This window comes from Amia ocellicauda, chromosome 16, assembly GCF_036373705.1.
Source record: "Amia ocellicauda isolate fAmiCal2 chromosome 16, fAmiCal2.hap1, whole genome shotgun sequence".
Lineage (NCBI taxonomy): Eukaryota > Metazoa > Chordata > Actinopteri > Amiiformes > Amiidae > Amia > Amia ocellicauda.
The window spans coordinates 521,925-547,798 of NC_089865.1; the positions used below are offsets into that span (position 1 = coordinate 521,925).

General features: G+C 49.1%; 1 protein-coding gene across 3 annotated transcripts in view; it reads right to left on the reverse strand.

Annotated features, from left to right (window-relative positions):
- Nucleotides 1–8,838: 8,838 nt before the first annotated feature.
- erbb4b (erb-b2 receptor tyrosine kinase 4b) overlaps nt 8,839–25,874 on the reverse strand; it is a 258,461-nt gene continuing 241,425 nt past the window's right edge. For 2 of the 3 annotated variants that reach the window (XM_066687236.1, XM_066687238.1), the window contains exons 23-27: nt 25,258–25,404; nt 23,677–23,774; nt 23,406–23,576; nt 18,159–18,537; nt 8,839–16,923 (exon numbers count right to left, since the gene is read on the reverse strand). In XM_066687236.1, the coding sequence (XP_066543333.1) occupies nt 16,391–16,923; nt 18,159–18,537; nt 23,406–23,576; nt 23,677–23,774; nt 25,258–25,404 (1,328 nt within the window). In that variant the 3' untranslated portion in view covers nt 8,839–16,390. The remainder of the gene's footprint in view (nt 16,924–18,158; nt 18,538–23,405; nt 23,577–23,676; nt 23,775–25,257; nt 25,405–25,874) is intronic. The other variant, XM_066687237.1, reaches the window with a different exon arrangement.

Below are 25,874 nucleotides of genomic sequence, written 5' to 3' on the forward strand. Positions count from 1 at the left end.
TAACAAAACAATAACATTTTATAAACGGCAAAACTGGACTCAATATATATATATATATATATATATATATATATATACACTCACCTAAAGGATTATTAGGAACACCATACTAATACTGTGTTTGACCCCCTTTCGCCTTCAGAACTGCCTTAATTCTACGTGGCATTGATTCAACAAGGTGCTGAAAGCATTCTTTAGAAATGTTGGCCCATATTGATAGGATAGCATCTTGCAGTTGATGGAGATTTGTGGGATGCACATCCAGGGCACGAAGCTCCCGTTCCACCACATCCCAAAGATGCCCTATTGGGTTGAGATCTGGTGACTGTGGGGGCCAGTTTAGTACAGTGAACTCATTGTCATGTTCAAGAAACCAATTTGAAATGATTGGACCTTTGTGACATGGTGCATTATCCTGCTGGAAGTAGCCATCAGAGGATGGGTACATGGTGGTCATAAAGGGATGGACATGGTCAGAAACAATGCTCAGGTAGGCCGTGGCATTTAAACGATGCCCAATTGGCACTAAGGGGCCTAAAGTGTGCCAAGAAAACATCCCCCACACCATTACACCACCACCACCAGCCTGCACAGTGGTAACAAGGCATGATGGATCCATGTTCTCATTCTGACTCTACCATCTGAATGTCTCAACAGAAATCGAGACTCATCAGACCAGGCAACATTTTTCCAGTCTTCAACTGTCCAATTTTGGTGAGCTTGTGCAAATTGTAGCCTCTTTTTCCTATTTGTAGTGGAGATGAGTGGTACCCGGTGGGCTCTTCTGCTGTTGTAGCCCATCCGCCTCAAGGTTGTACGTGTTGTGGCTTCACAAATGCTTTGCTGCATACCTCGGTTGTAACGAGTGGTTATTTCAGTCAAAGTTGCTCTTCTATCAGCTTGAATCAGTCGGCCCATTCTCCTCTGACCTCTAGCATCAACAAGGCATTTTCGCCCACAGGACTGCCGCATACTGGATGTTTTTCCCTTTTCACACCATTCTTTGTAAACCCTAGAAATGGTTGTGCGTGAAAATCCCAGTAACTGAGCAGATTGTGAAATACTCAGACCGGCCCGTCTGGCACCAACAACCATGCCACGCTCAAAATTGCTTAAATCACCTTTCTTTCCCATTCAGACATTCAGTTTGGAGTTCAGGAGATTGTCTTGACCAGGACCACAGCCCTAAATGCATTGAAGCAACTGCCATGTGATTGGTTGGATAGATAATTGCATTAATGAGAAATTGAACAGGTGTTCCTAATAATCCTTTAGGTGAGTGTATATATATATATATATATATATATATATATATATATATGCAGGAGATATATATAGTGGCTCTCAAAAGTATTCACCCCCCTTGGACTTCTCCACATTGTGTTACAACGTAAAATCAGAATGGATTTAATCAGGAGTGTTTGCCACTGATCTACATAGAAAATGCGCATAATGTCAAAGTGACAAGTTAAATTATTTACAAATACAAAACAGAAAATAATTGAATGAAGTAATCACCTTCTTTGCTCAGACACCTGACTGAGCTGTGGTGAAACCAGTTGTCTTTAGAAGTCTCATAATTAGTTGAATGGAGTCCAGCTCTGTGCAATTGAGGTGTGTCACATGATTTTAGGTTAAATACACCTGTCTCCGTGAGGTCCCACAGCTGGTTAGTACAATTTATAACATAAACTACATCATGAAGACGAAGGAACATTCAAATCAAATCTGGAATAAGGTTCTTCAGAAGCACCAATCAGGGGTCGGATATAAAAGCATTTCCAAGGCACTGAATATCCCCCGGAGCAAGTAAAGTCCAGAATTAAGAAACGGAGAGAATATGGCACAACTGTGAATCTGCCTAGATCAGGCCGTCCTCAGACACTGAGTATCCGGGCGAGAAGGGCACTAGTCAGGGTGGCCACTGAGAGGCCTATGGCAACCCTGACTAGTGCCCTTCTCGCCCGGTTACAGTCTTCCACGGCTGAGCTGGGAGACACTGCACACTGCAACAACAGCCCTCACTTCACAACAGTGGCCTTTATGGGAGAGAAAACATTATCAAATCTCAGCTCGAGTTTGGCAGAGAGCATGTGGGAGACTCTGAGACCAAGTGGAGGCAGATTCTATGGTCTGATGAGACCAAAATAGAGCTTTCTGGCCTCAACGCTAAGCGCTACGTTTGGCTGGATGAAGCACAGTAGTGGCAGTATCATGCTATGGGGATGCTTCTCCGAGTCAGGGCAAAATAGATGCAGCAAATTACAGAGAAATCCTGGAAGAAAACCTGCTAAAGTCTGCAAGAAACCTGGGACTTGGGAGAAGATTCATCTTCCATGGGTGACAAATTAAAGTAAAAACCTGTATAAATGAGTGGAGGAACACAACGAATGCAGATGCCTCCAAACAGGTGCACTGCATGATACAATTAAGCAATTAACATCCTATCCTGCTCTGTGCATGTATACAAATGCTGAGCAGCCCAGCTGACCTCGATTTTGGATCAAGATGGCAAGAGGAAAGGATCTAAGTGACTGTGAAAGAGGGGCATTATTGGGGCACGAATGGCAGGAGCTTCAGTCACACAGACGCTCAACTGGCTCGTGTTCTGGACAAGTGGGCGAGTGCATGTGTGGGACACCAAGAGAACGGGACAGGCCTGACTGCTGGACCCTACAGTGAGGGGGTCCGGAGGCTCTGTTGTGCTGTGGGGGGCATTTTCCTGGCATGGTTTGGGTCCACTTGTCCCTTAGAGGCAAGGGTCACTGGAAATCATGACAGAGTGATTCTGAGTGATCACCTTTATCCTGTGGTGACACATTTCTCTCCTGATGGGAGTGTCTCTTCCAGGATGACAATGTCCATCCACAGGACATGAGGGGCACTGAATGGTGTGATGAGTATGACAATGATGTGAATCATATTCTATGGCCTTCAGTCACCAGATCTCAGCCCAGCTGAGCACCTATGGGAGATTCTGGACCGACGTGTTAGACAGCGCTCTCCACCACCATCATCAAAACCCCAAATGAGGGAATATCTTTTGGAAGAATGGTGTTCATCCCTCCAGTAGAGTCCAGAGACTCTAGAATCTGTGCCAAGAGCGCTGAAGCTGTTCTGGGGCTCGTGGTGCCCAACACCTCACTGAGACACTTTGTGTGGGTTTTCCTTTAATTTGTCACCCGTCTGTATGTACATATATATATATATATATATAGTGGTGCATTGGGCGTAGCTTCATATTTTAGCAGTAGCTAACAACATGGAATCCTAGTCAACACAATAGACTGGCTCAGTTGCAGATATTCCCCCATCTTTGTTTGGTGCAGAAACACAAGGCTGACTCTAACCTGCCTGAATATCACAGTAGAGGTTAGATTAGTACGACGAGTGGAATTAAGGTGATGACAAGACTTGGGGTTATGAGCAATTATTTAGTGTGTATGTATTTAAGAAATTACGATTTTACTTGGTAAATTCTCTGCTCTGTAACTGACACTGTTTATTACACATTTTTAAAACGCCCTCACAGTCAAGTGTGACACGGGAATCAACTTTCCTTCTCGCACCCGGATGGATCATTTTGCTACATTTGGAAGCCGCAGTCTGCAGAGATTACAGCGGCGACTGAAGTGCTGCTTTTCGCCGGTGGTAATGTTTTAAAAAGCAGGAATTGCTGAGAAATGTAAGGCTTACTTATGGTAAATTTATCCTTTTCCCTGACTGTCAAAAAATGTAATATCCTTCCCTTAATGAAAGCTCTTTGGGGAAGCCGTGTGGAGCTTAGAGGGGCTTTGTCAAGCTGACTGAATCATGAACACGTAGCATGAGATTGCATAATAGGGCTTCAGACAGCAGGGCAAGGAGCGCGGAAGAAATGAGAAACGGATGAGGCGCTGATAAACAAGGAACAGGAAAATAACTTACTTTTGAGCCCCTGGTTAGAACATAAATAAATAAATAAAGACAGACAAAGAGAAAAAAAAATCCTCTTTTGTCACCGTCTGTTTGCTTGCAATATGTTACAGACGCGTCGCTAAAACAGGTTTGCCAAGAATCTACTAAAAATACTGGATTTTGAAAAGCTGAGCCAATTTTTGTGTAACTGTGAAGCAAAACCACTAAATAATACTCTAATTAATGTGCATTTATATTATTATAGTGGGGTATTAAAACGGCACAATGTATTGATTCGTGTGTGCGTTATTTGTAGGAACAGAAGTCCCACCTGCAGCTTTGCCAGGTTTTGTGTTTTTATTTCTTTGCTGTTGAATAGTTTATTGTAGAGAAATGTACAGTGAGGGAAAAAAGTATTAGATCTCCTGCTGATTTTGTACGTTTGCCCACTGACAAAGAAATGATCAGTCTATAATTTTAATGGTAGGTGTATTTTAACAGTGAGAGACAGAATAACAACAAAAAAATCCAGAAAAACGCATTTCAAAAAAGTTATACATTGATTTGCATGTTAATGAGGGAAATAAGTATTTGATCCCCTATCAATCAGCAAGATTTCTGGCTCCCAGGTGTCTTTTATACAGGTAACGAGCTGAGACTCTCTTAAAGGGAGTGCTCCTAATCTCAGCTCGTTACCTGTATATAAGACACCTGTCCACAGAAGCAATCAATCAATCAGATTCCAAACTCTCCACCATGGCCAAGACCAAAGAGCTGTCCAAGGATGTCAGGGACAAGATTGTAGACCTACACAAGGCTGGAATGGGCTACAAGACCATCGCCAAGCAGCTTGGTGAGAAGGTGACAACAGTTGGTGCGATTATTCGCAAATGGAAGAAACACAAAATAATGCTCAGTCTCCCTCGGTCTGGGGCTCCATGCAAGATCTCACCTCGTGGAGTTTCAATGATCATGAGAACGGTGAGGAATCAGCCCAGAACTACACGGGAGGATCTTGTTAATGATCTCAAGGCAGCTGGGACCACAGTCACCAAGAAAACAATTGGTAACACACTACACCGTGAAGGACTGAAATCCTGCAGCGCCCGCAAGGTCCCCCTGCTCAAGAAAGCACATGTACAGGCCCGTCTGAAGTTTGCCAATGAACATCTGAATGATTCAGAGGAGAACTGGGTGAAAGTGTTGTGGTCAGATGAGACCAAAATCGAGCTCTTTGGCATCAACTCAACTCGCCGTGTTTGGAGGAGGAGGAATGACCCCAAGAACACCATCCCCACCGTCAAACATGGAGGTGGAAACATTATGCTTTGGGGGTGTTTTTCTGCTAAGGGGACAGGACAACTGCACCGCATCAAAGGGACGATGGACGGGGCCATGTACCGTCAAATCTTGGGTGAGAACCTCCTTCCCTCAGCCAGGGCATTGAAAATGGGTCGTGGATGTGTATTCCAGCATGACAATAACCCAAAACACACAGCCAAGGCAACAAAGGAGTGGCTCAAGAAGAAGCACATTAAGGTCCTGGAGTGGCCTAGCCAGTCTCCAGACCTTAATCCCATAGAAAATCTGTGGAGGGAGCTGAAGGTTCGAGTTGCCAAACGTCAGCCTCAAAACCTTAATGACTTGGAGAGGATCTGCAAAGAGGAGTGGGACAAAATCCCTCCTGAGATGTGTGCAAACCTGGTGGCCAACTACAAGAAACGTCTGACCTCTGTGATTGCCAACAAGGGTTTTGCCACCAAGTACTAAATCGAAGGGATCAAATACTTTTTTCCCCTCACTGTACGTCTGTGAGAAGAGCAACGGAAACACCCGACAGACTGAGGAACAGAGGGGGACAGTGGGGTCCCCAGACCACAGGGCCCTGGTGCACCCCCAGTCTGGGCATCTACGCCAGGGGGCTCCAGCTCTCAGGGATAGGGAATCCAATCCCAGGATCCTGGGATTTGGACAATTTTCTAGTCCCGAAATCCCGGGATTGAAAGCGTGAAATACCCGGGAGCACGTGTCTGTGGCTAATGAATAATGTGACGGCGCAGTCATTCTTGGACTTCATGCGGTAAGTGATTTATAAAAGAAAACGTGCAAGAATGAACACAGAGGCACGTCAAGTGCAACACCCGGCCGCTCAGCAGAGGAGGCACTGCGGAGGTCTCTGTACAGGGGCAGCTGAAGTTCACGAGCCGCGTGAGCGGCGTGTGATGAACTGCGCCAACACAGGACTGACCCTCTGAAAGCACAGGGGGACAGGCTGAACCTGCAGTTCACACTCACTTTATGATGTCCACTGCACCAAACCGGTGCGGAGTCCGAAATCACCTCTGAGCGCATGTGGCGCACGTGTGGACAACATACGCACTGGTCTGAAATTGACCACTTTAACTTTCTTGGTTCTTTTTTTGTAATTGCTGTATTAAGAGACAGATAATAAACAAAACCTAAAACCCATCGGCCTGTAGTATATGATGTGTAACTGCTCAGCGTATGTTTTAATGTAGTAGTAGTAGTAGTCTAGCGCTTGTGGCTGTTTTGTGGCAAAAGTGCGTTTGTCTAAATTCTTGCCTTCAGTGTGTTACCTACACGGCTTATTCTGGTGTAGAATGGCTTTTATATAGATCAGTGCAGTATACAGCCTACACTGTAGTGCGTCTAACAGTGCGTCGTCTCGTCTCCGAGTGTAAGTGTTCAGTGCTCTCAGTGCCAGTACAGCAATCTGTTTAACATGCAATGCCATCCATGACGTGACGCATCAATACAAGCATTAACGTCTTTTGTTGTTTTCGTTGAGTCTTTTGGTTGTATTATTATTCTTACCTTTGAAAAGGACCCAGCTAATCCACGACGTTGCAGCAACGCAATAATGTGTGTGCTAGATTTAAACAACAATCCCGAAATCCGGGGATTGAAAACAAAGCGTAGGATTCCCTACTCAGGGGCTACAGGGGTCTCTGTTTGGCGGCCAAAGATCGTTTCCTTCATGATTGATTGATCCCCTTATCAGTTCAATCACGGAAACGAGAGCTTGGCGGGAGCGAGGGATGAGCACGGGAGGGCTGCGCCGGCCGATCTCATGGAGAGACGCTTACGTACCCTCATCCGCAGCCCGGGTCAGGTGATGAGCGAGAGCCAATAGACCGTCTGCACTCCACAGCCCGGCGGGTTAATCCCAGTCTGAGGCCGGTAAGCTGCGAGGCTCGAAGTGCCGCTAATCAGGGCTGTTAAAGCCCGGCGTGCGAGTGCGGCGCGGCGCGGGGATCCCGGCAGAGAAGCGGTTGTTTCCACAGTGCTGATCCACGAGCAGGAGGCCAGGGTTCATAAATAATGAGAATGAGCCAGCGGAGGTGGTCTGCAGTCTGGGCAGATCCAAGGGGTCCGCAGTGCGAATGCCGGCATCACAAACACCAGGCGCACCTATTTTTCCTCGGCATTTTCACTTGTACAGTTTAATTAGATGAAAACGTGGCAAAGCCCTGCGTGTCTGAAGAGCACCGGCCGCACAAAGTAAAGACACGGAGGATAGACTTTATGCCTGCAGGGTCCCTAAAGGGTTTTCACTTTGAGGTTGTGCTGGGAATTAACAATCTCTCGAATATATATATATACATTTTTAATATTTCTTCGTTTTCTGCATCTGTTCTCATTACTGTCTTTCCTCTCGCTTGTGCAGCCGAGCGCCGGAGACGGAGACGGTCCTGCCAACATGCCACACATACAGCCCAGACAATATAAATTGGGCAGGACTGCACACGGAAATAGTAGAGTTGGTTAAGCAGCAATCAGGAGGGAGTTTTCTCTTTCCCCAGCTCCTTAAATCAGCGTCTCTGCTGACAGGAGGAGGAGGACGCCCATTTTGTACGCATTTGTGTGGATAACTGACAGTAATTGAAAGCTGCTGCGAGGAACACACTGGCGGTGGTTTGTAGAGGCTGCATGCATGCGTGGAGACGCCTGTCATTAAACCCGGCACCTCTCGCTCCGGCGCTCCCTGTGTATCATTATTAATATTTAAACCTGGCAAACATAGACTACATCCCAATGAGAGGACAGCATCTTTTGCCAGGGCTGTAACACACTGAGTTTATTCCCCGTTTTGAATAACTAAATCATGTGTCAGTTCGGTTTGCAAACCCCTCACTCAGACAGCGTTGTGTCCTCAGATTAACCCGCACAGCTACGCTAGAGTCCAGTTATATCAGAGACAGCAAATACTTATTATTATATCGCGGGACAGAGACGAGTTCGGTGTGTCCTGGGCAGTGCTGGCTCTGCAGGAGGAGGGCAGGACCGCCGGGCCAGCGCGGAGCCACGCTGAACGACCCCACAGGGCCCCGTGCCGTCTCAGGAAGACAGGAGGGTTGTGGGCTTCGTATCTCCAGAAACATGCGTGAAGACTGGGTGTGTCACCAGACACACATCATGACTGAATCCCATCGAGTAACAGAGGCGGCTCTTCTGGGTTTGCCAGGTTAGTCAGCCTCCACTGGCAAGGCAATTAAAACTCTTTACTAACCTGTGAATATGTGTTTATTTTCAAATTAGTCTTCGCTTTGGAAACACTTGACTCTTTCGTCATCCAGTTGACCTCTGATTTTACCGGTGTCCTGGTTCTGCCATCGGTGCCAGAGCTTCGCCGAGTCGAGCCGCCTGTCAGACACAGTTTAGGGTAAAAGGCGGCCGGAGTCAGTGAGGTATTTTATGGGCCGCTGGATGTTGCTGCGCTGGGGGGAGGTCAACGACGCCAGGTCTGAAGACGTCCATCTCGACACTCTGGAGCTCATCAATGATACTGGGGGTGGGGGGGCACACACTCTCTCTCACGCACACACACAACAACACAATCACAGACGCACACTTTCTCACTCATGCACACACACTCACACACACCTCAGGACCAGAAAGACTTAACACACCCAACACAGCTCTTTTTAAATATTTTATTGATCTTTATTTATATTAAATTAAAAATATATTTTTGACAGATTCATGTAACAAAAATGCGGAACAGTATTTAAATGCTAGAGCCTTAAGGGGGGATCAAATGTCCACTGAAAGAGAAAACAGGTACCAGTGTTGCCGGGGGTGGGGGGGATTTGGGACGCTGACCTCGGCAGATCTGGGCAGAATTACAAACGCTGGCAAAACCAAAAACCTTAATTACGTCACTGAGGATTCAGGCGCCATGATCGCTGGAGAGGAGGAAACGGGACGGGGTTTATTCAGGTAGTTATATATTCAAACGTGTTCAAATAGTGGAGGCGGCGTCTTGTTTTCCACAGACGCTCTCGTGCCCAAAGTGAACCGCGACCCAACACTTCTCTCAGTGCCAGAGGGGGATGGGGCTTTCGTTAGACACACATCTGTGTGTGTGTGTCAGTAACAGCAATGTACGATAACTGTACAGTATCGCATTTTAATTAGAGTGAGTTACACATCTTTCCACCCCAGTGTCCCGAGGCCCTCATCCCACATCCCCCTCACAGACTCTGGGGTCAGGGGCCACTCTCTGTCACCTCCGAGACCCCCACACCCAACGTTTCCTCCTCGGCACTCACTCGCATAGTGGAGAGATGATCTGCAGGCGTCAATCGCCTTGAATTAGGTTCCCCTAGACTTCTATCAACATAAATGTTCGCCCCTATGAACAACGCAGGAGGGCTGGCCAGGTGACCTTGGGACTGGGGTGGGTTTGGGGAGGTTCTCGAGTGTTGGCAACACTGGTAGGTGCTTCCTGCTGCCGTCAGTCCTGCAGTTGGCACTCGTACCCACAGGTCAGACCTGGGAGGGGCTCACAGCAACGAAGCCCAGCTGCACCAATTAGAAAGAGGGAGAGAGAAACCAAACACGGGGGCGTAAAGGAAGAACTCAATTCAGGACAGATCCTTTCCAGGAACAGCTCTCGGGAGCAGAGGGGGGCACGGGGGGCACGGGGGGCCACAGTCAGCCCTGTAAACCCTGCAGTGGAAACGATGCTCAATTTAGCCACTCGACGGTTCACTGAGTGATTTCAGAATTGAGGCAACTAGGACCCTGGCAGCCCCGCGCTGCTCCCGAGAGCGAAGGAGAACCAGAGAGAAAGAGACGGGACTCGGTACAGTCCTCGGTATTGCAACAGTGTCTCAGTACACGCTACAGCGGGGGTCACGGGAGGAGATGAGAGGGAAGCGACAACAGACAGTCAGAGCAGCTCCTACCACGAGAGCGAGTGCAGAAGGTAAAACACGGTCACAAGTTGTGCTAAACATGGATCACAAGTCAAATGTCTAAATTCATGAGCGCTTCAAATAAAAAAAGTCACAATCTGAAGAGCAGCGTATATACAGAGGCAATCAAATCCCAAACAGACAAGTATGTTCAACAGAAACCAACTCTGTGGTGAGAAAACAGAACGTAAACCCAGAGTAACATTTTCCCCGTATTTACAAACGCACCTGGCCTGTTCATCAGCAGTCTATAAAAATACTATTCACATTTGTCAGATAGCATACAGTAGTAAATCTTGAGGAACAACTATTCCAAACTTCTGTTTATAAAACCACAAAAGAAGAGAGAAGAGAGAAAACGTGTGTGCTTCCTCCGTGTACATCAGTGTGTTAATAATAATAATAATAATAATGATAATAATAATCATAACCACAATATATATGATACTCACATGGGATACTGTAATAGCGTCTGTGCACTAAGGTCATTAAACATGAGGAAAAGTGACGATACTAAATACAATGCAAGCAGTACACATCTGGAACAACAACAACCAAAAAATGGCTAAAGCAAACCACGTTGCACTTTATGTGTCTATAGTTTATTTATAAGATAAAAATGTATAAGAGAAATCAGTAAAGCGTGTCTTAAAGATACAGAGAAGAGAAGGTGAGACACGAGACGCCGAATGAAGACGCGGCGGAGACGCACAGACAGAGCGACGCGACGGGCGGAGGACTGGGGGCGACTCTCGGCCACACGAAGGAGTGTCGGCTGGAGAGGAAAGCGAAGAGGCCATTGTGACAAAACGAGATTAATCAACTTCAGCTGCCTTCAGTTCCCCGTCTGCCTACCTGGGTTCATTAGACTGATCCGTATGCACAGGCAAAGGACACAAAGAGAGGGAGAGAGAGAAGGAGTGAGCAGAGGGAGAGGAAGAGAGACAGACAAAGAGGGATCCTGCAAGGAAGCCAATCCTCTCACACACAGCCCAGCTCCGATATTATTATTATTATTATTATTATTATTATTATATTACAGTTGTTCTGATATATCACCGTATTTTTAATTAAACTGAGGGTTCTGAGGGGTCTGGGGCCCCGAATAAAAATAGTTACGTCGGTGTGTTTAACAGCATGAGAAACGTTCCGGGCCCCGTCTCTGAGGGGCCACGCACCATCCCGTGCCGAGCTCAGGGACTTTAAAACACCCGCGGGCTCGAGGCGAGAGCGCGGAACCCAATTACACAGAACCAGCGCCAGAGTCACCTGCGATCAGGCCGTCGCCCGGCTGTCGCTCACGGGCCTCGGTGTTAATGGGCTTTGTGTGTCGTTAGCGGTTGTTTGACAGACGAGTGAACGGGGGGCTGTGAGTCAGAACTGGGCTGTGACTGAGAATAAACGGCTTGACTTGAGCAGAGGGAGGAGAGAGACAGAGAGAGGGAGAAAGAGAGGGAGAGAGATCAAAGCTGCAGTTAAGTGAAAGTCCTCACAAGTCACAGTTCTGCTTGTCTGTTTTTACGGACCTGGAATCAGATCCGGTCACAACACTGCTCATGCGCACTGGACACAACGCACAATAAGTCTCATCTCATCACCCCCCCAGCCCCTAACAGTCAGGCAGGAAGCCATGGCTCACAAGAGCTCCGGGACACAACACCAACAGTCCATTGTATTGACACAAATCAACTCCCGTCTTTCTGTTGTCAATAGTGTCTTAGAAAAGCATGTGCTGAGATCACAGATATGCGTCACGACCGATCCAGTAAGGGTCCGCGCTCTCTGGGCTGATGAGCCCTGATTGGGATCAATGATCTGATTTTCTCCAACACACACTGAGACACGGAGGAGGACAGAGCCGGAACAGACGAGATCACGATGGACTCCTCTTATTAGCAAGTCTGCACCACCGTCCAGTTTGTATACATCTCCATATATATCCATCTATATCTATATCTCCTGGTAACTAAAAGCAAATATAATATGGAAACTGCAAATGACACCAAGAAGCACAGAAAAATGCATGCTGGGAGTAACAGGAAGAGACAAACGCACAAATCAATGGATCAGAGAACAAACTAAAGTGTGTGACATCACCGAAAGGGTGAATGTGTTAAAATGCCAGTGATTCGGACACAAGGCCAGGAGGACCGTCCAGAGATGGACACGAGCAGCTACAGAACGCATCCCAAGAGACGAATAAAGACCGAGGAGAAAGATAGGACGGGGGGATGAAACCAGGAGCTCCGAAAGAGATGCGGCTCAGAAACACCTCGGAGGGGCTTCGTCCAGCAGCGCATCGATAAAGGCGGCTGCTGATAGATCAATACTGCACATATTTATTTATTAAATCCCCCCCCCGCCCCCAATGGTGAATGCAGGTCTTGGTCAAGTTGTTCCTCAATAGCTGCTTCAATGTTATTTAGGTTTGAATGAAACACAGCCCACTGGACACTGGATCAGTGTTTGCTACATAGTTTACAACTCCTTCAAGGGCCGCCTGTGGGACCACCCCCCCACGATCGCACACAGCGCAGTGGTAACGTCTCTGCCTTCTCCGAGTCAGCTGACCACAGACCAGACTCCCGGCTGGATGTGCCATTCTCCCTCAGGTCCGAGAGGCTCGTGTTTCACGGCCCCAAATCTGGTTCTGTCAACACTGCTCTCTCCCGGTGGGGCAGGGCGGTCCCAATTCTCTCTATTTTCAAGGCATACATCCATTAAATGGCATTAAAGTTCCTTCATGGCGGGGAAGAGAGACAGCAGGAGCGCGAGAGGGGGAGAGAGATGGACAGAGAGACTGGGTCGAGTGGACCTCACTGGAATGTGCTTTAAGATCAGAAGGGAGATCTGTCACCCTTAGCTGACAGACAGAGAGATTACCATCACAGATTGTGACAGGGACATACACCGACGTTCAAAATAATGATCAACACGTCATAATACAAATCTTGTAAGGAATATTAAAAAACAAAATAAAAAATAAAAACGAAACACTTACTACCTGCTACGTTCCAAATCGTCCATTTTAAAAGTTAAACCTAAATCCGAACCTCGGGTTACAAAAAAGAGGGGACCCATCTGTCAGTTTCATTGTCAGCTCAGTTTACAGAGAGCAGAGAGCGCAGGGCCCTGGGAGGGCCACAGGGGGACGAGATCGGCGCCGGCGCGCAGCCCGGCCGACCGTCAGATGCTGGAAACGATGAGTCAGGGGATCCAAAACGCCCAGGATATTTAACAGAACTTAAACTGCGCTGACAACCACTTCCAATATTCGGCATCTCACTGCGCTGCAATTAAATCTGCTTTCATAAATAATTCATTTTCATAACAGGAGAAAAAACAAAACACAAACAAACAAACAAAAAAGCATCAGAAGAAAAATTATTTTGTCACAAACTCCGAATCTGACTTCCCCGACCCCTCCTTCTCAGCCGGTTTAATATCGGCGCAACTCTCCGAACAGCAGCCGGCGAACAGCATTATTATAAATCTAAGAACCAATTAAAGTGCTCCGTCAGGGGTATACCTTTTGTTCAGCACACAAATAAATAAATAAACACAGACCCTGTTTGTTTCCTTTCTTTCGGTGCAACATTCAAATTAACCACGATCTGGATATCACCCCTCCCTCCGCAAAGCGACTGCGGAAAATAATCACGTCGGCAGAAGAATAACAGAAATCAAACTCGCGCGAAGGCGGCGTTTAGTCGGGAACGACTCCTTGGAAGTGAATAATTAGGCGTCACCGGAGCATTCAGCTCTGTTATGTAAAAACTGAAATAAAAAAACTGAATAAAAGTCAATGATTTCAGATGCGCCGGCATTAATTCCAGCAGCCGAGGCGCTGTCTGGCAGTGTTCTCGTACCACGCTGAGCTGGCAATCAATAGAAATTATTTCTGCGTGTACGTTTTTATTATATAAAAAGGTGTACTTAATTATTCCAATTACCGGAGTTCCCTTTTCCCCCACTTGGTAAAATTAATTACAAGTTGAATCCTCTGACACCTGTTTTGACTCAGCTGAGATTTCCCAATGAAGCCGGCGCTGCGCTCAGTGAGGGGGCGGTTCCGACGTTGGCCCGGCCGCGCAGACGCGTAAAACCCGACTCCTCTCCGAGCGCGTGTCCCTCTCGGCACCGCGGACACACCGTTAGGAGGTGCGTGCAGCACTGGCACCGCGACGCACCGAGGGCTCGACGCCGGGGCCGTGTGGCTGCAGCCTCCCTCCTCTCGTGCTTCACGTCGGTTCGATCTCTCCCTCTCTTCTCATCTTTCTTTCATTTGGAAACCCCCTCCTGCTCCCCAAAACACTATCTGTCTTAGAATTTCTGGTGAAAAACAGAACCAGACTGTGGTTTCAGGTAGAAGAGGAGACTGTTGGATGATCTGAAGACAAGCAGGGGTCCAGCAGAGGAGAGACCCCTGCGCCGACGCACTGCTTGCCCCCCAGCAGCTCCCCTCTCCCTGCGACCGGGCCGGGCCAGACAAGCGCCCCGAAAGACTCGTCCTCCAGGGAATGGCTTCATTACACCAAACCAACACACAAACACGGCTCCTGTATGAGACTCGCTACTGCGCCACTTAAACACGCTCTTTACATACACTCATCGCAGTTAATATTGTATATAAAGTGTCCTTCCTCTCGCCGCAGTGTTCTCCAGCGCTGTGGTGCAATGGCAGCTTTGCACACCGTCTCACAGTCCACCACGAACCAGCGACGCTGCAGCCGGAGGTTTTGTTTGTTCGCTATTTCTGTTCGACCAGCACACGCAATTTCACAGTCGGGTTCGACGCCAGTTTTCATATATAATATGAAATATACTTCATTGTTGTGTGTGTGTGTGTGCGTACTGTAAGTGTTTCCATGCCTCGATGTGCGGGTCAGGGTTTGAGTTCAAATGGCTTTTGTTTGTGGAAAAAAACACAAAACAAACACATTAATAAAAGTTGAAAAAGAAAACCATCAGTTGAGTTAATTTCCGGACTCTTGCTTTGAGATGATGTGCAACGTCTCCTCTGACGGATTGGTCATGTTGTTGATCAGTCAGTGCTGACTGGGTTGGTGACTTTTCTTCATGTTTATCTCATCCTTTCATCGTCTTCATTGATTCCAGTTATTGTATGTGGCTGCACCAGATCACATTTATTTATTTACTCTGTACAATTATATTAGAAACTTCAAAACCTTCCTCAATCCTCACTTTGGGGCGCGACCAGCTGTATTGGTTCTTGCCACAAATTACCAGAACTTCTTTATGAACCGTAATTCATGGTCATTTCACCCAGATTTTATTCTTCAGCCTCCAACGATTAATTTCAGTAACTGACTGAACCTTTTGCAACCAAGAAAAGTCAGACAAGTGTCAAACAACAACACACTTGCACTGATAAACCCTGTTGCGCTGCACGTGCAGGAGGTCAACGATATCGCGCGTGGTTCTTATTGGGCCGATGACGGGCACACCAGATAATCCATGTCACCAGAACACGGTGCCAGATGTGCTTCGAGAGAAAAACTATTGAAAACTAGGATTGATTTGCCATTTCCATCTGTTCCGCTGGCCAGACACTGGGCAATGAATTACAGTCATAAAGAAGCTCTGCACACAAACCCCCTAATTGAACTGACACCCCGTCACCCCGTCACCTTGAGGTGTCCGTTCCCACTGGCCGGGCTCCCTGGCGAGGGTCCAGAGCCCGGAGGAGCCTTCGTGCACCCTGGCTGATTGCCATATTGCTTCAACCCTTGCCCACTTCCTGGAGACAGGGAAGGAGAACTGAGTGACCAAGGACAGTAAGACCAGCCTGCGCCCACACCCCCCCCGAGCAGCATCCCTGTCAAACCCCACAGTGTGTTGTTGCTTTTTTCCCCATCGATTTCCTGTTGTGTGTTGCGTTGTTGTTTTCCAGCTCACGTGGGACCAGGGCAGATCGCCGGCAGCGCTCGACACCTCCCTGGGGTGAAACGGAGAGACGGGTCGCTCCACAGTCTGCGGGAGGGATGCTGGGGCAGGTGGGCGTCCTGATCCGAGTGTGCGTGTCTGTGTGTGTGTGTGCGTGTGTGACAGTTTGCGGGGTTTCCCCACACGTGTCAACATTGTCTTTGTTTCCAGTTCCGAGGTTTGCAAAAAAGAAAGTCTCGCTCAGAAAGCTCTCGCACAGGGAAACGGCACCGAAGACCAGGCACCTCCGCCGCCCCTCGATCGATGCTGGCTAGAGAATAAACGCTCCCCCCAGCCATCCCCGGCCCGGCCCGGCGCGCCGCCTGCTACACCACAGTGTTCCTCTGGCGGTAGGGGGGGGGCGGCAGCACGTTGCCGGGCTTCAGGGAGAACTCGGACAGGTACTCGGGGTTCTCCGCCACCACCGGCCGGATGCGCCCGTTCTGTTTGTAGAAGAACTTGGTGTTGCACTCCGGCAGGTACTCGGGGTTGTGCAGCGTGGACTTGGGTGGCAGGCTGTGGTGCCAGTACTCCGGATTGTCGAACGTCTTCTTGGGCTTCTTGTCGGCCAGCGTGCCGGTGGTGGCGGCCGTGTGGGCGATGGCGAGGGCGGGGTGCGGCGGGTGGGGGTGCGGCGGAGGCGGCGGCAGCCCGTTCTTCTTCAGGAACTCGGGGTTCTTGTCGGCCCCGGCGTTGTGGAAGGTGTTGAGGTACAGCGGCTCGTTCACGTACTCGTCCTCCAGCCGGGGCTGTCCGTTGGGCGCGGCATGGCCGTGGTAGCCGGGGTTGTCCAGCGCGTGCACGTCCCCATTCTTGCGCCGCGTCACGAAGGGGTTCTCCTCCACGGGGTTGAGATAGTCTGCGCCAGGAGACAAGAGCGTGAGACAGAAGGAGATGGAGACCTGGGGTTAGCGGGCGTTAAAGAGCAGTCAACATACAGACACACAAAACAATCCCGGCTCCTGTTCTTTGGCAGCTTCCTCTGCCACGCGGGCCGGAGAAAAGCTCTCCTGGAGCCGCCTCAAGCTGTGCCACCGCAGACAGATGCTGGGAGCACAGAGCCAGAGAGCTGACGTCTCAGGGATCACACGAGACGCACGAGCGCTGCCTTTAAGAACACGTGAGTGAGAGACATTTACGGACGGACATGCTATAATCGGCTGAAACAAACACAACAATGTACAGAGGCACGCTGATGCTGTATACTGCAGAACTAACTTCTCTCCTCTGGAAAGCTGAGACATCCAAAGAGAGAAGGGGATATTTTTAGCCAGCGCAGAAAGCTCTGGATTTGGCGCTGGAGTCGAGACGCTCCTTCAGACCCGGTGTACACGTCTCCTCACTGCTGCGGAGGGACGAGGGGCTGGGAATTGAAACGCTCAGATCTAGGATCTCCAAAATGGTCTTTTTTCCTGACAGAACACAGCGTGTGTTGCTCTAGGCCTAGTTTCTGAAGTTCCTGTGCAATCAAAGTGCAATTCACAAGAAAACTCTGGCCGAGGGAGAAGGATAACATGTTCGTGTTAAAAAAGCTCTGTAGCTGTCAACACAAAGTAAGCATCTTATCTGTGGTGTTGCAATGCATACAGCTACAGAGTTTCATGCAAAAAGGACCAATAACTACCCCAGACACTGACATGGGCATATATCAATACTTATACACCTTCATAACCATATATGGCTTTGAGCTCTGAACACTGGACTTCCCGATGCTTGTGTTTGTGAGCCGTGTGTGATGTCAGCAGCAGTCAGACTCATAGACACGCTCAGGAATGTGAGCTGGGAGACGGAGCCAATCCTGGATGCTTCTCGGTGGTTTACAGGGGGGTTTAAGGGTTCTTTGGGAATAAAAGCTTGTTGGCAGAAGAACGTTCTGGGCTCCCGGAGGCCAGGAACGATCATTTACGTGTGATCTCATCTGTCGTTTCATGTGGACTGGACTGTAATCGGACACAAACACAGAGCATCGATCGGCTGCAGCTTGAAGAGAAGAAGGCGCTATATAGAGCACAATGAACTCATTCCACAGCACGAGACACAGGCACACCACCAGACACGCATGCTGCACCAGACCCACACCTAACTGGCCCCTACCTGAGCTTACGCCTGCCAGGCCCAAGAGGAAGGTGACCCTCCGCCCTGCCGCCTGAGGGGGCTCACCTGTGGGCGCCTTGTCCGTCATGGGGGTCATGTAGCCGTCCCCGTCCACATCCGCCCGCGGCCCGCGCTCCGCCAGGAAGCCGGTGGGGTCGGCGCTGTAGCGCTGGGCGCTGCTGTCCTCACCTGGCCGCGGCGACGCCTGCTTCCTCAGGGTGCCGTTACAGCGCGGGTCCTCGCAGGCCTCCAGCGGACCCCCCTGGGCGGCCGGGGGCTCGGGGGGCGGGGCGGAGGCACAGGGGGGCGGGGCGGCGCGCGGGTGGGGGGGCAGCTTGTCCTCAGCACCGAAGCCCCCGTCTCGGTACACAAACTGGTTCTGCAGGAGGAGAAGGAACAAGGGCAGTGATGTTCAGACTGTACAATGCACTAGTTAGAGCTCATCTGGATACTGTGGACAGTTCTGGGCTCCACACTTCAAGAAAGATATCGCTGCTCTAGAGGCAGTTCAGAGGAGAGCAACCAGACTTATTCCAGGTCTGAAGGGAAAGTCCTACTGAGAGACTGAGGAACTGAACCTTTTCACCCTGGAACAGAGGAGACTACGTGGGGACTTGATCCAAGTCTTCAAAATCATGAAAGGCATCGACCACATCAAACCAGAGGAGCTTTTCCAGATCAGCAGGGACACACGCACCCGGGGACACAAATGGAAATTGGGCTTCAAGGCATTCAAGACAGAAAACAGGAGACACACAGAGAGGCGTCACAATCTGAACAAACTCCCCAGCGATGTGGCTGAAGAGACAATTTGGGAACATTCAAAAACAGACTGGATAGGATCCTTGATCACTTAGTTATTAATGGACACCAAACGAGCATGATGGGGCCAATGGGCTCCTCTCGATTGGACACTTTTTTGTGTTCTTATGTCACAGATCTTTGTGTCACCATCCCCCCACTCTGCTGCCTCGTGGGGCGAATGGGCTCCTCTCGATTGAATAGTCTCTTATAAGAATGAAAGTTTACAAACAAGAGGAGGCCGTTCACCCCCTTATGTTCTCAGGGGGTATAAAACAGTGAGACGCTTATTCTTTAAAAACGCCAGGTCAACCTGTCGGATCACTGTGCTGCCAGCCTGTGGATGAATGATGACGTCAGAGTGTCTGAGAGGTTTTTACTTGATTTGATCATTTGAATAAAGCTCAGCATTTAAAGAGGACAGAGCAACCGATATCGTCCGACTCCCACTGAGTTCAAAACCACTCAGAGATGGATGTTCGCTCAGTGACTGCCACTCATTTATTTCCGCAAATCAAACCGTTGGAGGGTTCACTATTTGCGTTGTTTTCATTTGGTTGCTTTTGTGTGGTCTGTACTGGCGTTTGGTTTCACTGATGGTTATATTTCACGGTTTTTCATGTTGTGATTAGTTTGCTTTGTTTTGCTTAAACTTCTATTTTCATTCATTCCTCTGGTTTGATTGAGATCGCTGCTCGCCGTGCAGTTACAGAGGCAAAACTTGTGTATCCTTCGCAAGAGCGTTCCTCTGGAGAGCGACATTGTACGCACAGTTTTAATTGAAACACTCTTGCATTCGTTTTGAAATGGATATACAGTCACCTAACTGGATTAAATAACATCTATATCCTAGCAACCCAGTGCTTTTGTTACATTGTTTTTAATGTCTGCCCGTTTTATTTGATCCATTTATTAACTGTATTTGTGTGTGAATAAACTGCTCTTTGGGGCATCTTTCTGAACTACGTTTATATTCTTCCTTTAACCGAAGGGAGCTGTGGGGGGTGGGTTCAGTATTTGTTACGTTTACGCTCGGACTGGGCCGGCCCTATAGCGACTTGTGTGTCAGAAGGAGTCCATCAGTATCTGCAATTTTTCAGCTCCATTCTATCATTGTAGGAACTTTTACAATTTAAAAGTATCAGATATTTCATCTCAATCGTGGCAGTTTAAGCCCCGGTGAGGAGAGATCTTCGGTGTTTTGGGTTTCAACGTCAGAGCCGGGCCTGCGTGTCGCCGGGACGAGTTTAAACAGCAGACGCGAACACTGCAATCGGGCCCTGCTGACGCAGACGCGCGTTGTGATAAATGACACGGAATAATACAGGCTCGTCTCAGTGTCTTATTTGTGTGCCGTTGTGAACACGATAACGTTGCTGTTTATCTCCTGTTCATTATTAATAAATTGTAATTATAAACGGTGGATGTAATTTTGATAATTAGGCCTGATCTCCGCACTGCATGTTTAACGGATGCAGCCATTGTGTTTCGCACGTTTTTAATTCACAATAACTGTAGAGTGTTGTAGGTTGTATTCTGCATTGGGTGCACATTGCTGCAGTATGCAGATCTGAATGAACAAAAAACAAATAAAGGCAAAATCTATCCTGATCAGATCAATAACACTGCTCAGCTACTTGCTCTTATGAACAGCTGATCGGGTTTTCGACGGAGCTTGGAAACGGATCATCAAAACTATTCTCAATGTGTAATAATAATAATAATATTCTCTCAATGTTTATCTTCAGTATGTTCAATCACTCACAGGCAGCAGTAACACAAACACATCTGTAATCAGCTCTCGAGCCCCAGTCTGATTATCTGTGATGATTCATTCATGCTATATTTTTACACAACTGGCACACTTCTTGTGGGATGGATATTTGTGCTTATTCATAGCGTCCCCCCAGAATGAATCAGATCTTTCACTCCCGAGTCCCCGGCCGTTCCTCACAGGGAAATCCACTGTTTACAGGTCTGTCAGCAACGGAGAAAATATATATCATGTCAGGAGTCCAGCTGTTCCAATGCATTTCCCTTCAAGTCTTTATCTGAAGCTACGCATAGCTATCGAGTGCATTTCTGTTCTTCAACAACACAACTGGTGTACAAGTCATACTTTCTGAAAGGGTCTGTGCGCAAATTATTCATCAGTCACCTCAAACAGCCCACCTCGCTTCACACATGACTAATGGGATGAGAGAGAAGTGATTGTGAGAGCAGGGGAGATGAGATGAGAGCAGGGGGCACCGGTCGGTATTTATTATCCTAAATGAGGATCTGTGTCACAATCACATAGAGAAGAAAAACGCAAAACACCTGCTGACAGTGAAAAGCAGTGTCAAAAAATAAATACAAATCTCCTAATCAAAAGCAATCATCAGATTATCTACAGAATAGAATCAGATTCAACCGATGTGTCCCTTTAATGAAATAAAAATAGCTTTTCACTGCGTCTATTAACCACACAACCAAACACTTGCAAGTTGTAAACGTGACAGAATACAAATGAACAGAAAAATCTGACGCATTCCTGACACACGAGTACACAATCCTACGGACACACGAGTTCATAAAGACCATCGTTTAAGGCACTAGATCCCCTTTAAGCCCTTGATTTGATTTACAAAGGCCTGGAAGACATTTAATTTGTATCAATTGAGCAGCTGATGGGGAAAGTGTGTGTTGCATTGAATGCCACCCTCCCTGGCCCCGCATCCACTAGCGCACAAACCAGGAGGACTGTTGTGTTCATCTGCTGGGTGTGTATAACATATTAGTATTTTTGTGCCGGCGACTCATTTTCAACACGACCGCTTATGGTTTTCTGATGATGATGATTATTTTCCGTCGTTTTGTTTTCCTTCCTTGCGGCTCAGCGCTCACAACAACTTACCGAGATAAATCAAGAAAGAAACAAACGGTGGACGGAGAGCGGACTGATGCGCAGCTGTGCCGCGGCGAGGGGAGCCGGGCCTCGTGTTTCATCTGAGGGAACTGGCTTTGGGAGGCAGGAGCGCAGCCGCCCACACGGCCGGGCCGGGCCGGGGAGTGGCTCAGAGCAGGTGGGAGGGAGAAGCGAAGCCTTCCTGTGTGCGTCTGATCGTGATGGTCTGCTGCAGTGTGCTTCACAGGTCTGTGCGCTTGTGTGTGTGCAGATTCGGCAGATATCTCCCTCTGTCCGCCGGGCCCCGAGTCCTCAGTCACGCTGATCGCTGGTACTTTGTGTTTGAAGTGTGTTGGTGTGATTTAGGGACGGCTTTATGTCTGCAGTCATCCAGGCAGCACACAGATCTCCGGGCTGCTGTTTGACTCAGATTTAAACATGTGGATGACGGAGGATGACTGTCCGTCTTTCTGCGACAGACAGAAGGGACAAGCCCACCGTGACTACAAACACCGGCCATAATACTAAGCTGAACAAGCCTGAGGTAAATCTCAGCCCTGTGCGTCCGTCCCACGCCTGCAACAGGACTCGTCTTCTCTCTCTCTCCTCAGCGCCGCAGTACGGGGGTCCGGGGGGCTGTGCCACAGTTATCACAGTCCCAGCGGCCACTGAACTATGCTTACGACGACCTTTCTGTTTCAATTCAAGAGCCGTTCCCCGTCTCTGCAATAACGCAGCCCCCCACCCCCCATCCTCCCTGGTGGGGCCTCCCTGCCTGCCATACGCGCTCAGGAGTCATAAGACATGCCTGAACACGGCCGGCCGCGCGGAGAGCAAACAGCAGCCCGAGCCCATCATCCCTGAGCAAACAGCGCCGCCGCGGTAGTGAAGACACTGCTATTTACCAGCCCGGGTGCAGTAATGAAAACGGGGCCCCCGGGGGGCAGCGGCTTAAAGGGCCATGGCCTCCATGTGATACACTGCGATACAAGAGTGTTACTGGGGCTCAGCCTGGAGACGCAGCCCGGCCGCTGGGGGTCTGACACACACACCCACGCACCCACACACTCACAGCAGGGCTGAGGAGAAGGTGTATCGGATTCTGGTCATGTGTAAAGTTTGTGGAGGTCTCATTTTACACGACAGAAACATCCCTCTGCACTGGTGTGTGGGGTGTGTGGTGTGTGGTGTGTGGGGTGTGGGGTGGGGGGTGAGTGGGGTGTGTGGGGTGTGTGGGGTGTAGGGTGGGGGGTGAGTGGGGTGTGGGGTGTGGGGTGTGGGGTGAGTGGGGTGTGTGGGGTGTAGGGTGGGGGGTGAGTGGGGTGTGGGGTGTGGGGTGGGGGGTGAGTGGGGTGTGTGGGGTGTGTGGGGTGTAGGGTGGGGGGTGAGTGGGGTGTGGGGTGTGTGGTGTGTGGTGTGTGGGGTGTGGGGTGGGGGGTGAGTGGGGTGTGTGGGGTGTGTGGTGTGTGGTGTGTGTGGTGTGGGGTGTGGTGTGGGGTGTGGGGTGAGTGGTTGTGTGATAGGAGGGTTTGTGTCCGAAGGCCTGTCTGTGTTCCTACCCGGTTGGAGTCGACGTGCGGCCGGGGGGTGTAGGAGGGCGGCGGGATGCTGAAGGCCTGGGGGACCAAGTACTCCTCTGCATCCATCAGGTCATCCAGCTCCTCCTCGTCCAGCAGGCTCTGGAAGAACTTGCTGTCGTTGGGGCTGGGCAGCTTCATGCGGTCGTCCCCCTGGAACACAGACACACCTCCGTTAGCACCCTGCCACCCCGGGAACACGGTCCGGATACTCAGCCGTGCGGAGAGAGGGGGACGGGGGGACGGCACTCACCTGGATGACCAGGTAGCGTTGAGGGTCTCGTGCCATCCTGCTGAACTCCGCCGCCAGCTCCTTGAACTTGGGCCGGCTGTCTGCGTCGATCATCCAGCCTGATGGACAGAGAGACAAACAGGGTTCAGAAACGGACCATAAACGGAGAAGAGCTTCATAACACACCTGAGTCGGACAGACAGCCCCTCTGCCCGCTGCGTCCACAGGTATTAATCAGCGGCCATGTACTTATTTAATCAACATGTAGAAGCATAAGTTACTGTCTCTCTGTGAGCTTCACATCCTGTCCCTCCAGGACCACCAAGCACCAGCCACCCCCAACGCTGAGACCGAAACAGTGCTGTAGATCTGGCAAAGTCTTTCTCTTGATCTCCCAACAAGGCTGAGAGACAGAGGCTGGACCGCCTTCCTAGGGAGGGGGTGAAAGTCTGCAACTCAGACAACTTGAAATCCCCCCAAACGGTGGCCGGTGGAGATCTGAGCACGAGTCTCCCTGCCCTTCCTGTCCGGGCTGTGATCGCACCTGCCCTGTGTGAGGCTCTGAGGAGGCATCCCTGAATTATTAGTCCTTCAGTGTAAAGACACTCATTTTTTAAATTGCCAACACTACGTCAACACAATTACTCCTCCACCGAAACCTGACCTCAGCAATTCAGATAACTCCGGCAATAACACAAACCCAGGGGACACACGCACATTGTAATTCACATACGTCAGACGAGCTGCGGATTGTGTTTGTTATTTTTTGTCTGGGTCTGTGGTGCAGAAGGCCGAGCAGGAACCCTGAAGAACAGACCTGGGGTGGAACAGTTGAGCTCCCTGGTAATAATGATCCTACAGGAGAATAAACTGTGCGTCCGAGAGCAAAGGTGAGGGATGCTCAGCACATGCCTGTGAAACACTTAACAAGCTGAGCTGCACGGATGTGTCACTCATCCCTGCAGAGGCCCGAGGCCCGGAGACCTGCCTGCGGTGGGAGCAGACCCAGCAGAAAGAGATGGGTAAAGAGAACCAGTGGGGAGTTCAATCGGGAGAAGACAGACAGATAGGAGTTTATAGGAAATGCCGAAAACAAACAAACAAGTGCAGTGCCGGCTCAGAGGAGACTACGTGGGGACTTGATCCAAGTCTGCAAAATCATGAAAGGCATCGACCACATCAAACCAGAGGAGCTTTTCCAGATCAGCAGGGACACACGCACCCGGGGACACAAATGGAAATTGGGCTTCAAGGCATTCAAGACAGAAAACAGGAGACACTTCTTCACACAGAGAGGCGTCACAATCTGGACAAACTCCCCAGCGATGTGGCTGAAGAGACAATTTGGGAACATTCAAAAACAGACGGGATAGGATCCTTGATCACTGAGTTATTAATGGACACCAAACGAGCACATCGGGGCGAATGGGCTCCTCTCGATTGGACACTCTTATGTCCTATGTTCTGTTCTCCAGACAGCAGGTGTGAAGTCATGTCAGACAACAACAGGAGAAACAAGCGGACATCTTTTACCCAGCCGTGGTAGCACATAATTTGTGTTGAGACGAACAGGCAGCGCGGAGAGCCGGGGGCTTGGCTTACATTTCACCATCACCATGTACACGTCGATGGTGCAGATGGGCGGCTGTGGCAGGCGCTCCCCTTTCTCCAGGATATCGGGGATCTCTCGGGTCGGGATCCCGTCGTACGGCTTCCCTCCGAACGTCATCAGCTCCCAGATGGTCACGCCTGAGAGGAGAGGACGGGGGTGAGGATGGACATTAGTGCACTCGACACTGTTTATAACTATATACTATAACTATATATAGTATTACATACAGGCATTAATAGAGTCTGAGAAACCTGGCAGTAACTTCTCTCTACCAGTGATCAATCAGCTGTGATTAGAAAAGGTCAGGCCTCATATAAAGACCATTTGTGGGTTAATAATGTCATGTTAATAGCTTGGTTATTACACATGTATTAACAGTCATGTGTACCTTAAACCAAAACCATAAAACTTGCCTGAAACCTAAACTTTAAAGAAGCCTAATCACACGGTAATGCCCCTGTCATTTCTGTGGTAACTGATACATCTGCAGTTGGTTAACTAGACCCTGCGGCAGTAAATATCTGTAAAAGTGTTCGTCTATTAAGAGCATTTTGTTGCATGAAAGAACTGGTCCCACTATTCAATATGCTAAACACTATTATAACAA